Here is a 16479-nt window from a genome sequence, read left to right as displayed (position 1 = left end):
TATCTCAACCCCTGAATGTGTTCATGTTGTCTCACTGCACACGCCAAGGGTTCCACCGCCAACGCAAACAACAATGGGGACAATGGACATCCCTGACGCGTTCCCCGCTCCAGCGCAAACCGATCCGATAACACCCCATTCACCCTTATCTTTGCTGTCGGGGCTACATACAACAATTTTACCCATTTTATATAATTAGGGCCAAATCCCATTTTTTCCAGAACTGACCACAAATAATTCCACTCCACACAATCGAATGCTTTGGCCGCATCTAAGGACATTATGGCTCTCCCCCCACGATTATCCGGCATAACTTGTAGATTCAAAAACAGCCGCCTCAGATTTACCGCCGTCGATTTGGATGGCATAAAACCGGCCTGATCTCCGTGTACCACCCCAGCTACTACTTTAGCTAGTCGAAGCGCCAATACTTTCGCCATGATTTTAATATCCGCCGTCAGCAGTGAGACTGGTCTATAAGAGCCCGGGAGTTGAGGATCCTTCCCCTCTTTAGGCAGAACTACTATAGTCGCTTCATACATTGTTTCTGGAAGCCGCCCCCTATTGAAGCTATCTAAAAGAGTGGCCAGTAACTGCGGCGCAAGCTCCTCCCCATATTCCTTAAAAACTTCCACCGGAAGACCATCCGGCCCCGGCGCCTTTTCACTGGCTAGTATCCCTATAGCCGCCTGTATTTCCTCCAGAGATATTGGCTCCTCCAATGTCCCTCTCTCCTCCCCCCCCAACCTAGGAAATTCTATCTCCCCTATATACTCTTCCAGCTGCTGAGGCGTGTGCTCTGCCCTAGAGGCATACAAATCCGAGTAGAACTGCTGAAACACTTTCAAAATCTGTTCTGTATCAGTCTCCAACCTCCCCCCCTCCCCTTTAATGGTGTGTATGTAATTATTCTCCCTCTGAGCCTGCGCCATCCTTGCCAGTAACCGTCCAGTGGTTTCCCCCTCCTCATAATATTGGCGTTTTAAAAACATCCTTTTGTTATCTGCCCTCTCCAACTGATGTTGCTTTAACAACCGCTGCGCCTCCACCCAATGCTTCAATGTGTCTGTTGTGTTATCTATTATATGCAGCCTTTCTGTCTCCTCTACCCTTCCCAACAGTGCTTCTCCTAATTGTCTAGACCGTGTTTTTACTGCTGAAATGTGCTGGATGAACACCCCTCTCAGCCACGCCTTCATCGCGTCCCACAGTATCTCTTGCGGTACCGTTCCTGAATTGAACTGAAAGTACTCCTTTATGAGGTCTAAAATTTGTTTATTGTCTATCAGCTTTAGCCAAAAGGCATTAAGTTTCCAACACCCTTGCCCCCGCCCTGTCCTCTCCTCCGTCTCTACCTTCATTAACACAGGAGAATGATCCGATAACGCTCTTTGCAAGTATTCTATCTGAGCTACAAATGGTACCGCTGTCGGTGAGCACAAGATTAAGTCTATCCTGGATAAAGACTGATATGTGGAAGACGCACAAGAATACTGAAAGCTATTTGGATGTTTATCCCTCCATATGTCCCGCCAGCCCATTTCAGCAACCAGATGGCCAAAAGCTGTTACACCTCCCCCTGTCATGCCAAATTTATCCATATTGGTATTCAATACTGCGTTAAAATCCCCCATCACTATTAACGGCACCTCCGGGTACCTAGCCAGTTCCTCCACCACTTTCTTGATACATCCACTAGAAAACGGAGGGGGTACATACAACACCACCAACACACAATTCCAATGATACAATGTACAGTGTACCCCCACATACCGCCCCTCCCCATCCTGGAAGGAGTCGTGACATACAAATGGCACTGCCCTATGTATGAGAAGACTCACCCCCCTTGAATATGTAGTATGGTAAGAATGAAAACTATGGCCTACCCAGGCCCTATGCATCATGGAAACTGAATCCCTAGTCATATGTGTCTCCTGTAGTCCTATCACCCTCGACTCCTGTTTTCTAATAAAATCAGATACCGCCTGTCGTTTTCTGGCTTCCCGCAGGCCCCGTACATTCCAGGACAAACAATTAATTGATCCCATCATCCCTCAACATATCACAGCTCCTCCTATCCTGTTCTCTTAATTTTACATATCCGACCGGCTGGGTCTTCTTTCCCTCCCTCCCCTCCCCCCCCTGCAACCTCCCCTCCCCCCCCTGCAACCTCCCCCGTAAACCTACCCCTTTCCAAGGGTTGGGGCAACAGAACGTATCTGCCATTACCCATAACAAACATCGGCAGGTCAACTCCGCCCACCATACATTCAACAATGCCATAACTCGTTATGTGCTTTTCCCGCTTAACTGACCATCCCTCCCGCTGCCATTTTCTTACAAATAAACTACCATCCCTTCAGCATATCAATACCCCTCAATGTCCATAAACACATTCCTCCTCTTCCGGTCTTCCGCGGTCCCCGCAACCATGCCCTCCAACTCCAAGTCCAATCAAATGCCAAATCTTGCAATTTTTCCTACGACACCTGGTTCAGTCCTGCATCCCCAGCCTCCTTTTGCCAGCCGGTCTGTTCCGGATCAACGCCGTCCCTCTGCCGGTCTCAGCTGACTTTCATGGCTATCCAACCATCTAACCGCTTCTCTCGGTGTCTCAAAAAAGGAAGTTGTTCCCAGCGCCACCACTCTCAAACGGGCAGGATACATCATGGAATATTGCACTTGTAATGCCCTTAGTCGTCTTTTTATATCCATAAACTGTGATCTTTTCCGTTGTACTTCCAAAGAGAAGTCCGGGAAGAAGGACACTTTCACCCCATTAAAGGAGATGTCTTGACGTTCTCTAGCTTTCCTCAGGATCTTGTCTCTATCTTTATAATGTAGAATCTTTATCAGCACCGGTCTCGGCGGCCTTCCGGGAGGGCCAGGTCTGGTCGGCACCCTGTGCGCTCTCTCCACCGCAAATAAAGGGGTCAATTCCTCTCTACCAAATGTGTCTATCAGCCACTTTTCAAAGAAGTCATCCGGATTCGTTCCCTCCACTCTTTCCGGAACCCCCACAAGGCGCACATTATTTCGTCTCAGCCGATTTTCCATATCGTCTGTCTTAGCCATCAATGTCGCCACTGCCTGCGAATGTGCCTGTACATCCTGCTTTATGTGAGGAATCGCATCCTCCATGTCTGAGACTCTCCCTTCCACGGCAGTGGTGCGTTCCGCAACTTTCTGCAAATCATTCCTGAGCAGCAAAATGTCCTCCTTCAATCCACCCATCTGACTTGCTAAGGTATTAAGAACCATAGAATTCTGCTTCACCGCTGCCAAAATGTCCTTTAGGGAGGGTTCCTCCTTCCCTACTCCACTTTTCCCTCCAGCACCTGGCTGATCCTGCATGGCGCCACTCATCTCCTCCTCCTCCTCCTCCTCCTCACTTCTCATGTCCCCCGCCAAAGGAGAATACCTGGATCCATATGATGAGCTTCCAGCTGCCTGATCTCCAGCCGACTTTCGCTGCTGTGCAGCCGCCCCCCCTGCTCTCGGCGTGCGGGCGAACCTCTCCAGCTTTTCCACAACTTCCTGCCGGAGGCCTCTATTGCGGCCTTCCTTCTCCTCGGCGCCATCTTGAGCGCGGGACCCGGGACTCGCTGGCAGCGACTTCTGCTTCTTAGAGCGCGTCATTATGACCGGGTATTCGTGCTCCTCCACCTCCAGACTCTGGTAAGCCCCTAGGGAAGCTATTTTCCCCGAGTTTTACGGGATATATGGACCTTAAAGGATGATTACAGCAGGAGCTCCGGTCACACACGTCCTCTCACATTCACCTCTAGGCCACGCCCCCATGGCAGATACATTAGTGTTTGTTTTAACTAGTCTATTAAGCGTATTTAATGTACAACATTGCTGTTCCTATGTGAGTTATGCCGTATGTATACATTGATTCATATATACTGATCATCTATTTACAAATACATTGTCCTTAATTTTTAGCATTGATGTTGTATTGATTTTGACTTAGAGGGATAAAAATGATTGATCTCTTTGCCACCTAATCGACATTTAGGGTATGTGCACACACACTAATTACGTCCGTAAATGACGGACGTATTTCGGCCGCAAGTAGTGGACCGAACTCAGTGCAGGGAGCCGGGCTCCTAGCATCATACTTATGTACGATGCTAGGAGTCCCTGCCTCTCCGTGGAACTACTGTCCCGTACTGAAAACATGATTACAGTACGGGACAGTTGTCCTGCAGAGAGGCAGGGACTCCTAGCATCGTACATAAGTATGATGCTAGGAGCCCGGCTCCCTGCACTGTGTTCGGTCCGGTACTTGCGGCCGAAATACGTCCGTCAATTACGGACGTAATTAGTGTGTGTGCACATACCCTTAATTAGCAATGAATAAAAAAAATGCTTAAGAATCTATACTATGAAACTTACAGAGAATCTGCCAGGAACAATCAGTGGGGAACACAGAAAACCAATACATTAAAGGGAATGTGTCATCAGAAAATGACCTATTGTCATAGTAAACATATGTTTTATAAATTTTTGCTGATTTTTTTATTTTCCATTTTCTGTCATTATCTATTTAAAAAAATAATAATCCTAAAAACTTGCAGTTTTTATTCTGGCCACTGAGTCTCACAATAGACTGACCCTTCCTGTTCTGTAGAGATCACTATTCAGCAGTCATCTCATTATCATCACAGGCACGATTACAATGGGGGGGGGGGGTAATACCTCTATATAGATAACACGGGATCCACCATTGACTTAAAGCTAGCCATACTCTTTAGATAGCTGTCAGCCAAACTTTTTTTTGGCTGACAGCTATTCCTAACGACTCCAGAGCCGAGCGTTAACATATCGCTACCAGACCACCCTAGCAGTGGCTTATCTACTAATCAACAAAAAATTCAACATGCCTGACCCATCTAACATCCGGGGAAAGAAGGGTCGGGCATGTTGAATTTTAAGTCGGGACGCTGATATGCATATTAGATGGTCAGCTGGTCCCGCCAAAATCCTCAGATTCGGCCATCATACATCTAATGTGTATGGCCCACTTAAATGATTGTCACAGCTCCCCTCCTATCCCAATGACTGGTAACAACTATATATCCACCACTGACAATAATTGATGGACACAGCTCCCCTCCTCCCCTCTCTGCACAATCAACTCTGCATAGGTCACAGAGCATTCCTAGAAATCTCCCCCATAGAAGTCAATGGTACCCCTCTTGTTCTGAGGTTCCTATGGACCATGTGGCTGCTGTAGAGCTGTTATGCCCATGGTCACTGACCGCCGGCACGTCCCACTTACCAGCAGCCACGACCGCAGGACTGTAACTTCATGTCGGCATCTCTCTCCTAAGAGACGTCAACACACACGGCTGCAGTGCTCTTATGTGTCCTGTAGGGTGCCTGCACTCACTCCCGGCCTTAAAGGGCCAGCGTGCGCACCTGACTAAAGTTTCCCAATCAACCCAGTAACACCCTGGACTTTAAAAAGGGCTCTACCCTTCTCCTTGCCTGCGCGTTGTTTGTACTCTTGTGTTCGTCTAATGCAAATGGTCCCTTCGTTGTATCCTGCTCCCAGTATTCTCGTATCCTGATTCCCATATCCAGTTGCTGTGTTTGTTTCTGAGCCTAAGCCTATTGTGGGAGTCGTATGTACCTCATCTGCCACGTCTGGTATCATCTGCCACGTCGTCCAGTGTCATCTGCTACACCAAGCATCATCTGTGCCTGCTTCACCACGTGTCTGCTACTTTGATTACCTGTCTGATTTTCTACACATGTACCCATATGGGAGAGACTGTTATTGACTGTTGTTTGGCCAGCTGCTTCTCCGCTACGGCGGAGCAGCCTAGTGGGTCCACATACTCCACAGCCGTGACAACAGCAAATCTCTAAATGCTGTTAAAAGAAGCTCAGGTACGATGGCTGCCCCCATAATCATGTACAGAAAATAGAATAAACAAAATCTACAATCAAAAAATAAAAATGGATTAGAAAAAAATATCATTTTTCACTATCTGGTTTTAATTAAGAAAAACATATAGATGATACATTCCCTTTAAGGTCTTCAACATCAATGAGCTTGGTTCACTGTTATCAGAAGCGAGTGGATGTCTGTTTGTGTGTATAAGGCTTCGTTCAGATCTGCGCTAGGGCTTCGTTCCGTCTAGGCTTTCCGTCGGGAACAGAGCCCTGACAGACACAAACAGAAACCATAGGTTTCCGTTTCCATCACCATTGATTTCAATACCGTAGTCGACTACGCTATTGATTCGATCAAAACTACGGAACCCTTGCACAGCTGAGACAAACAGAAACCATTGGCACCGGATCCGTCACCATTGAAAGCAATGGTGATGGAAACAGAAACCTATGGTTTCCGTTTGTGCCTGTCAGGGCTCCGTTCCAACAAAGCTCAGACGGAACGTCACAACAGAGCCCTAGCGCAGATGTGAACGAAGCCTATGAGCGGTAACTAGCCAGAGCTATCATATGAAAAACCATTGCTCTAATTCTTCATCATTAATTTTTCAGATGCATCTCTACGTCATCTTTTCTACGGACAATAGAAAATTTGTACTGCCAATACAAGTCGGGAGTTCATCTTAGCGTCCAATGTTTTTTTTTAATTCTAAAGCAGCTCTATTTTCACTTAATATAGAAAAGGAGAAAATGTTTAACTTATCATAAATATAGGTCCACATATAAAAGCAAACTCCTTTTTTAAACAACAGATTTTCTACATAAAATGTTAGGTAATTTTGCTTACTTTTTGTTTAATTCGTTTATTTTATTTTTATATATAAAAAGGCCAGGATTGGATGCCAGAGTACAAGAGCATCTTCTCGGTGGGCCCAAGCTCTAACTCAGTAATAGGCTCCAAAAGGCCAGCAGCAGATAACCCCATCTGCAGCTGACTTTGGGTCTATTTCTTATGCGTTGATTCCCTAATAATCTGAACTTATTTCTACGTCCCGTGTGTACAATGATAACAACAAAGTTTAAGTGCAGATGTTCTGTATAAATGAAGGGTGGGCCTCCAGAAACCCAGAACCATTTCCTCTGGTGGAAAATATGTATGACAGCAGTTATGAATATGGGGTATAAGTTGCTACACTGTGACATGGAGTTCACTGAATGTTGGAATATATTTTTTATGTGTGAATTTGTTACTAGATGCAAAACTGATATTCCAACTCTTCTTTGTGAGCAGCAATAGCCCAAGAAAGGCAAAAGATGAAATACTTTCTAAATGTTATCCCTGAAACTCAAATTGACCATGTAATACTAAGTAGACATACCAAATGACAGGCTTCCACAGGCAAAGATCACTCCAAGAATAACTGTTGCAATAAGAACGGCTAGAATAAGTGGGAGTGAGAGATGTCTCTCTGGAATGTGTCCTTTGGGTCCTAAAAATAAAAAAAATTACCTTGAATCTCCATTATAGAACAAGGTCCACAGTGAAGTCATGCTGCATTGTAATGTATTTCGACATAAACCACAAAATAGCTGCCTTTATTGTGCATTCAGGATAAGGACACAAAGTTTATAACACAACTTAAAACATAGGTTCACCTACACTTCTACTTCTATTATGCTTCGTTCACATCTGCATTGGGGCTCCCTTCATGGGTTCCGTCGTACTTTTCCATCAGGGGAACCCATGAACGGAATCCAAACGGAAACCATAGCTTTCCGTTTGCATTACCATTGATTTAAATGATAACGCATCCGTTGCAAATAGTTTCGTAGTGGACTACAAAATTAATTCCGTCAAAACAACGGAAACCTTACAGAACGGTGACAAACGGAAACCATTTGCAATGGATGCATTACCATTGAAATCAATGGTAATGTAAACGGAAAGCTATGGTTTCCGTTTGTTTCAGTTTGGGTTCCGTTCATGGGTTCCCCTGACAGAAAGGCCCGACGGAACCCATGAACGGAGCTCTGACGCAGATGTGAACGAAGCCTTTTCAAGTCATTTCATTTTCAAGCAGAAGCAATCAAATCTCCTACAACTGTGACCGCCTGTGTCTGCTGCTTATCACTCAAAATATAGACTGCTGTAAAGGGCAGCCTGCTATCTGCTAGCAGCTTCTCCTTATAATGGAGGTACATTTCAATTCTGTACTTCTGCCTCGCTCTATTAATGAATGGCTCCCTTTTATAAAGACAATTACATCAATATCAAAAGTGCTGTGCATACAGTCCATCAGGGACGAGGCTGGACTTTTTCACTCAGGGAAAAGATTTTGTTTGGTGCCTCTGCCCCGAATATATACATATATCCCTGAATGCGGATGTGCATACACGGGTTTGTAGTCAGTGGTTCAATCTTCTGCCTGCCCGGCCCTGAACTATTGCTCCTGGCCCTATTCTCTTCCACCATGCAAAGTCCACCTATTGCTTAAAAAGTATGTATCCCATTATTAAATAAACATTATTATTAACTTTGACTCCTGGTGAAGTTCCCCTCTCCATACACCAAGCCGCCGGGGAACACGTCCTGCCAACAACCCCCCCCCCTCTGCTATGCCACTGCAGTCTATATAAAGGTGAACCTACATATGTAAAATTGATGGCTTATCCTCACCCGGACCCCCACCAATCAAACCTTCTGATATGACATATGAAACGTTTTTTAAAGTGCAGATACTCTTTAAGGGTAATTTCAATCAGCATTTCATTTTCCTGGTTATACATATAAATGATGTACCTATACATGTGACATTATCACTTCCCAGCATGGTGCCGTGCTCACAAAGACACACAACTCTCCGCTCATTCTCTTTCTTACAATTTCCCGATTTGCAATGACTGCAGTTCAAAAACAGCTCGATATGCACTTCTCCATCATTCTCCATTGCTGTGAATATTAAAATAGAAGTTAATAGACAAGTATTTATTTCCCTCACAAATAGCAAATCACTGGCTAAAAAAATTGGTGCCACTAAAACCTCCCTAGGGGTCCAACTGCAGGGTGTCTGGTAGCATGACTGCCCCTTATTTGCCCCCTTCCTTAAGTGGTATCTTCTGGGCAACACAGTCTTTTTACCAGGTAGCATGTAACTCTTGCCATTTCTGACAATACTTCTCCCCTGAGAGATTGAGTTACAATGCCCTGCAAATACTTACAGACACTCAATCATCATATATTATGAAAATCCAAAACAGATCATGCATTCGTGAAGCTGATGGGGCAAGACACTTAAAGTCATGTGCTTTCTTGAATTATTACTTATGTCTGTTTTTGTTTAAAAAAAAAAGTGATCTCACCAGCCAAAGGCTGGAGAAACATTTCTCCAGATGGATTTATGAATGAAACACCATCCTGGCCGTCAGCAGAAATATCATCCAGCCGGGAAACGTGTCCTCCTATAGACATAAGGAACCATAAGTGAACATTACATTCCAATATATTCTGTGTATGTTTTAGGGCAGATTCACACGAACGTTGCGTTTTTGCGCGCGCAAACAACGCAGCGTTTTGCGAGCGCAAAAACCATTTGACAGCTGCGTGTGTCATGCGTGTCTGATGCGCGGCTGCGTGATTTTCGCGCAGCCGGCATCATAGAGATGAGGCTTGTCAACGCCCGTCACTGTCCAAGGTGCTGAAAGAGCTAAATCTTTCAGCACCCTCGACAGTGAATGCCGAACACAACAGTGAAAAACCTGTAAAAAAAAAAGATAAAGTTCCTACTTACCGAGAACTTCCCGGCCGTTGCCTTGGTGACGCGTCCTTGGTGACGCGCCCTTGGTGACGCGCCTCTCTTGACATCGGGCCCCACCTCCCTGGATGACGCGGCAGTCCAAGTGACCGCTGCAGCCTGTGATTGGCTGCAGCCTGTGCTTGGCCTGTGATTGGCTGGAGCTGTCACTTGAACTGAAGTGTCATCCCGGGAGGTCGGACTGCAGGAAGGAGACAGGAGTAATCGGTAAGTTAGAACTTCGGTTTTTTTTTACAGGTTCATGTATTTTGGGATCGCAAGTCACTGTCCATGGTGCTGAAACAGTTTAACTCTTTCAGCACCATGCACAGTGAATGTCTCCCGACGTCGCGGACCGGAAATTTTTTTGCCGGGTTCGGCCAAAACGAGTTTGGCCGAACCCGGTGAAGTTAGCTTCGCTTGTCGGGGTTCACTCCGTTTGGATGCTTGGAAACAGAAAAGCACGTGGTGCTTTTCTGTTTCCATTCATCCTTTTGACAGCTCGTGCGCTGTTCGCACGGAAGTGCTTCCGTGCGACCTGCCTGGTTTTCACGCACCCATTGACTTCAATGGGTGCGTGATGCGTGAAATACGCAGAGTTATTGAACCTGTCGCGTATTTTGCGCAGCGAACAAGCGCTGCGCAAAATACACGGACTGTGTGTACTGCCCCATAGACTTCTATAGGGCATTGCGTGCCGCGCGAAAACCACGCGCCCTACACGCTGCCAAATCACGCTCGTGTGAATCCCCCCTTAAGGTAATAAAATATATAACACAACACGTTACATTTTTATGTTTTGAAATAATCACGGATGTGAACAACAGGGGGATTCAAAAAGGATGGTGCAAAAGTAAAGGCCTGTAGTTAAAGGAACATCAATGGTAAATGGCCAGAGACTGAAAGTCAAAGCGAAACTGGCTTAGCTACCCATACCAACCAATCACAGCACAGCTTTCAAGAGGCAAATTTGAAATGTTCTTACATAGTGTGACATAAGATGGCGACATCGAAGCAAGAAAAAACTTTTTGGGTGTTGGTATTTGCAAGAATGGGGTCTATTGTGATAGATCTGCCAAACATATTCTATCAGCAGGATAGTGCACCTCCATAATTCAATTTTGATGTTTGCCAATACCTGGATCGGCCGTGCAGGAAACAACGATTCACCAATGTTGCGCTGGCCTCCATGATCGCCAGATCTAACACCCTGCGAAGTGTTTCTGTGGGGCTACATCAAGGACTCAGTTTACCCCCCAGCCACAGGATCTGAACAACCTGAGACAACACATCATTGAAACAGAGGAGTACACATCCGATGCAGGCACGCGTCTGGACAGAACTGGACTACCGACCGCCTAGACATCTGCCGTGTCACCAATCGAAATGACTGAACATTTGGAGTGTATAGATAAAACTTGGATAGTGTGTTTTCGAATGTTAATAAATTTGTGTTATGTTCTCTCTTATATGAATACAGAGGCTATAATTTTTCACCATCCTTTTTTGAATCACCATATATATATGGCATGTGGGCTCACACAATTTGATCAAAATGTGCACTAAGAACCTCCCTATTGTAAGTAGATTTGTCAGTAATGCATATTTATTAATATTTAGTGGCTTAGGTGCCATTAGTGTTCGCAGAGTGCTGTGACCATTTTCTTGTGTGCTGTATAAATTTGCAGTCACAGGCGTTCTTGCACCTGCATACACGTTTTGTTTCATTTTGTTGGAATGTGCTGTTCAAATTTGTGTGTTGTTTATGTGATTCATATATGGGGGTTAGTGACTGCCTCCATTTTTTGTTCTTGCACTCCTCCCATTCTGCCCTGGGTGATTTTAATTACTTTAATGCTGGTTCCTATCATCCCCAAGAATATGTAGGTTTAGTCCCAGTTCCGGGTGTATGTGCAGTGTAGGCTCCCACCTCATAGAGGTCGCCTTGTTGTGGCAGATGGGCTCACACAATTTGATCAAAATGTGCACTAAGAACCTCCCTATTGTAAGTAGATTTAGCAGTAATGCATATTCATTCATATTTAGTGGCTTATGTGGCATTAGTGTTTGCAGTGTGCTTTCGCCATTTTCTTGTGTGCTGTGTACATATATATATATATATATATATATATATATATATATATACACACATACACACACACACACATTTTCTTTTTTATATTTATATGGACTCTGAATTTATACTATGTCATTACCTTGGTACCCCCCTCCTCCTGCACCAGAACTACATGGTCCTCCTCCACCACCAAAACCTCCATAGGTATCCCACTGAAGGCTGGCTCTTGCCTGGTAGCATGGCTGCCCCCCTTCTGCCCCTTCAAGAAGTGATTTCCCAGCCCTGGGCAGCTGAGTAATGTCATTCCAGCCACCACCTCCACCTGTAGGAAAATTATATAATAAAACATTTGTATATTCCATCAACAATGTAAGTAGTAACAAATGCAGATCTGTTTGCTGATACAACATAGTAATGATTGAACAAATTTATTACGTTAATCCAAATGATGAAAGTATTTCTGAAGACTTGGTACTTATAACATGCACCATATATAGGCTATTTCTGACAAGAAGCAATGAAAATATATATAAAAAATATACATGAATAAATAAAACTGAGCTGTCTGCAAATGTGCTTTTTCTTCTGGGACACCTAATAATAGGGGTCTTTTTGCCCAATAAGAGGTATATAATAGGTATACATATATAAGTAATACTTACTATTTCATCTTTACTAGGACATTATACTGATTGGTTCCTAAAGGGGAACCTAAACATTATCTTTTCTACTGTGCATGGTCCCCCCAATATGTGCTATTGGATTTCAATATTCCCAATCCTTGGTACCCTGAGAGATAAGCGGTACTCGAGATTTTTGTCAGCAGCTCAATCCATGTTAATCATGGTGGTAAACATATGTTTGGCCAATCTAAGTATGCATGTTTATGGGGGAGACAGATGTTTGACAGCTGTCTTATGTGTATGACCCGCTTAACATAGTAGCATTACAATACAAATTCCTTCAGGAATTTGGAAACAAATTTTGAACTGCCTGCACATTTTTTTCTCCTGCGTTTTTTGCCCGCGCCCATTTAAGCTAATGCAAGGACTGTGGGCAAAAAACTGCTGCAAAAAACACTCAGAAACGAGTGCCGCAGGTTTTTTCTACCTCCGCTTGATTTCAATGGGAGGTCAGAGGCGGAAGCCATGACAAGAAATCACATGGGTTTCTTTTTTCCCCATGAGCGGCCAAAGGCCATCCGGGGATAAAAATGCCCCTTCCCCCCATTGAAATCAATGGGGGACGATTTCGTCCATTTGTTGGCGCTGATTCCGACATAGGTTTCACATCAAAATCAGAGCCCAAAATCTGTGACAGGCCCTTTAAAATACAGTTTCTAAAATACTAGTGAAATACAAGTAAAACCTTTGTATCTGAACATACATATAGTAATAATGCCATATGTAACATATTACCTGTCCATCTGGTATTACTTTTATACAACTTAAAGGCTGTGTAAACCTTTGAAAACTTTTTTTTTTTTGTAAAAAAAATAAAAAATTATCTTATTTAATGCAACCTTTGGATTGTTTTTTATTAAATGTTTACTTTTTGAGATACAGCTTCTATATATCTTGGATACATAGAAGCTGTATCTTGCGCTCAAACCTAAATCCATCAGATCAGCGGCAGTGACAGCTTCGGTGACAGCGGGTCCTGCATGTTATGAACTTAGATCTGATCGACAACCGGCAGATCCTGCGTGTCTCTGACCTGCTGTCATCAAAGTCGTCAGTCATGCTCACCAGATTCAGATTTGGGTATCCAGGATACATAAAAGCTGTATCTCAAAAAGTTTATTTTTAAAAAAAATGAAAACCAATGCAGAAGTCGCATTAAACACCATAATACATTGTTTTATATACTAGTATATATATATATATATATATATATATATATATATATATATATATATATATATATATATAAAGCGTTCAAAGGTACAGCGGCAGCACATAAAAAAGGGACATACATTTTTACATAATGAAACACAGTACAAAGCAGCGGAGCAAATGCAGACGTTACCTAGAACCCTAGTGACCCAAAATATCACATAACTATACTTCTACTGTGATCGTAAACTTTCCTATTTAACAAATCTTATTCTAAAAGTCCTGGATTAGAAATCTCAACCAATATCCACCTTTGTAGTTTTTATGTCCGGAGTTCTGTGATGATTAATTTCTTAATATAAACATAGCAATTAAAAGATTTCATTCGGGCTGCCCGCAGCCGCCAAATGTTATCGTAACAACACAGCGGAACACCTTCTGAGGTGCCCAGTGTCCTCCCTTCAGTCGCTGCTCTCTACCCACATCATGCTGCTCTGTCCGTGGGTCCCGCGAATGCACCGGTTTGGGCCTCCAAAGGGGCCAGTGTGAACTAAATGCCACCAACATTTTTAAAGGAATCTGGCAGCAGTTTTAAACCCCCAAACCGCTAATGTGGAAAGTATTGTAAACATACCCATGTTGCCGTTGCCATTTTAGTCCTATCAAGTTTTTGCTGAATTGGGAAGTGACCTGCATTCTGTTCGGTAAACCTTCCCCTACCCCTCCACCCTGCTGTTGGACATCTCTACTGGTCCTTAATATTGACCCGGCTTGTATATTTGACCACGTCTTCTTATCGGCTTCCTCTCCTGACCTTTGCTTTATTACCGCTTATGACCGAACTCTGTCTGCCTCGACCCATGCTTTGTCTGTCTACAATTTTTGCCCGACTAGGATCATCAGCATTTTTACGTGCCAGCGGTTGCTAACTACTCTGAGGGTAGTGACCTGAGTTCCCTGTGGAAAAGTCCAAGCCCCCTCGTGGGGGCCAAGGGTGAAAAATGCACAATTCCTTAGACTAGGCTCCCTAGTTTAGCCCTAATGAAATTAGTGACCCAGTGGGTTTACATCTCCACTTGGCCTTGCTAGTTATATTTTAACTCTAGGTGTCAGGATTCTGTTACTTTTGTCAAAGTTGACCACTAGTGGCTGCTGTATTACTGTGAAGAATTTATGCTGCACTTTTACACTTCACCACTGGAGGCTGCTATTTTTGCCCTTGGCCTACTGGGACCCCAGTGATCAGCTGTTATCTGTGGGGAAACCTGGCAGTAAGTGTTCAATTATCCTGCAGCGCCACCACAGGGGAAACGGAACATTACACAGTGTTCATTTAAATCAATGGGTTGTCTGTGTAATGCAGGACAGGACAAGTCCTCCTGAGAGAGAAAAAGTCTGAACTCCACTATATAAAAATATATAGAGTGTTTGTTTCATATCCTGTACACAGACATCCTACCGACAAAAAAAACACAGCTTAAAGAGAGAGAAGCGCTCCTTGTATCCGTTTGCCACTCTGGCCAACAGATGAGGAACCTGAACAGATGACCCCCCTCTATTAACTCAGAATTCTCTATTAGCGTATATGTACATGGGTTTCCTAAATCGGACAACCCCTTTAACACCATGGAAATCCAAATAGTGCTAACGTTTTGTGAACTCTCTTTGCCCGACGGTTGTTCTTTCTTCTTTGCTGGATTTGCTAGTATCCTGAATCAATCATTCATCCTGTTCTTCTAAGGACATTTACCCAGTTCTTCGCTGTGCTTTGTCCATTTCTTACAGGCCACTGTTTGACCAGTATCATAACACTAGGTCTTATACAGATGATTTAGACTTGTGTATCAAAAAGACAGAGCTCTGACTGATATAAAGTATTACAAATTCAATTAGCAAATAATTTTTAACCTATTTTGGTTAGAAAACAAATGTATATTTAATTAAGTCTTGAAGAGACATTAATGTCACATAAATGGTCTTTTAATAATATCAGGAAGGTACTGACACAATGTTTTGTAATTGACCATGGTCTTCCAGTACCTGCTGCTCCACTTTTTCCATTCAGCCCAGGAACTGCCATATTCCTTTCAAATGTCTCTTGTTGTTCAAAGTCTGATAATTCATCAGGATCTTCTAGGTAAGCTTTTCCGCCTCCTCCTGCGCCAATCAGTAATGGTATAAACGCACCATTTACTTCCTTCAACAGGAAAAGTAATATAAAATTACATATATCAAATAAAATTACCATTTTGGAGTCAAGCAACCTAGCTACTCTTATCGCCAACATGTATGTTCTCCTTAGACCTGTCCAACCGAATTACTGCAAGTACAAATGACCAGGAAGAGAAGGTTAACTCCGGAAAATGTGCAAGAAATTTGCGTCCCCTAAAGTATTCACACTCACAGCACCACTTGTATCCTTCCACCAAGTACTGTTGTATTTGCAGTATAGCAGACAAGGCTTTGACTACAAAATGTGTAGAAAAACCAAAGACTGACTTCAGGTTATAAGGTTTTCAACTATTGATACTAAGATCGGGAGGGGATTTCATCTTTCTATGCTCACAGGGTTGGGCTGGCCCTGAGGGTTCAAAGTAGGCCTTGGCTCTAAGAAGATTTATGAAGTCCAGCAACAGAAGACCCCTTTCTAAGCTGATAATGGAGCCCAAGATGCCCTAGGCCAACACTGGATGCCTATCCGCTGACATGTAGAGTGAGGTTGTTGCTTGCTAACAACTGCCCACTAGAAACAAATTCCTTTTTTAGACTTATTTTGTGGAACATGTCAAGTTTGTCCTACCTGGAATTTTCGTTCCATAACAAGACACACATTAAAATGTTTTTTATATATCTTCTTGATAAGTAAGGG

The 16479-nt window shown here is 43.6% G+C and overlaps 1 protein-coding gene across 2 annotated transcripts in view; it reads right to left on the bottom strand.

Annotated features, from left to right (window-relative positions):
* LTK (leukocyte receptor tyrosine kinase) overlaps positions 1 to 16479 on the bottom strand; it is a 143716-nt gene that overhangs the window by 24466 nt on the left and 102771 nt on the right. For both annotated transcript variants that reach the window (XM_075844933.1, XM_075844934.1), the window contains 5 exons: positions 15651 to 15807; positions 11915 to 12097; positions 9268 to 9366; positions 8708 to 8857; positions 7287 to 7397 (listed from right to left, as the gene is read on the bottom strand). In XM_075844933.1, the coding sequence (XP_075701048.1) occupies positions 7287 to 7397; positions 8708 to 8857; positions 9268 to 9366; positions 11915 to 12097; positions 15651 to 15807 (700 nt within the window). The remainder of the gene's footprint in view (positions 1 to 7286; positions 7398 to 8707; positions 8858 to 9267; positions 9367 to 11914; positions 12098 to 15650; positions 15808 to 16479) is intronic.

Source organism: Rhinoderma darwinii, chromosome 12 (assembly GCF_050947455.1).
Source record: "Rhinoderma darwinii isolate aRhiDar2 chromosome 12, aRhiDar2.hap1, whole genome shotgun sequence".
Classification (NCBI taxonomy): Eukaryota; Metazoa; Chordata; class Amphibia; order Anura; family Rhinodermatidae; genus Rhinoderma; species Rhinoderma darwinii.
The sequence above is the reverse complement of the archived record's forward strand: the minus strand, read 5'-3'. Positions and strand labels throughout refer to the sequence as shown.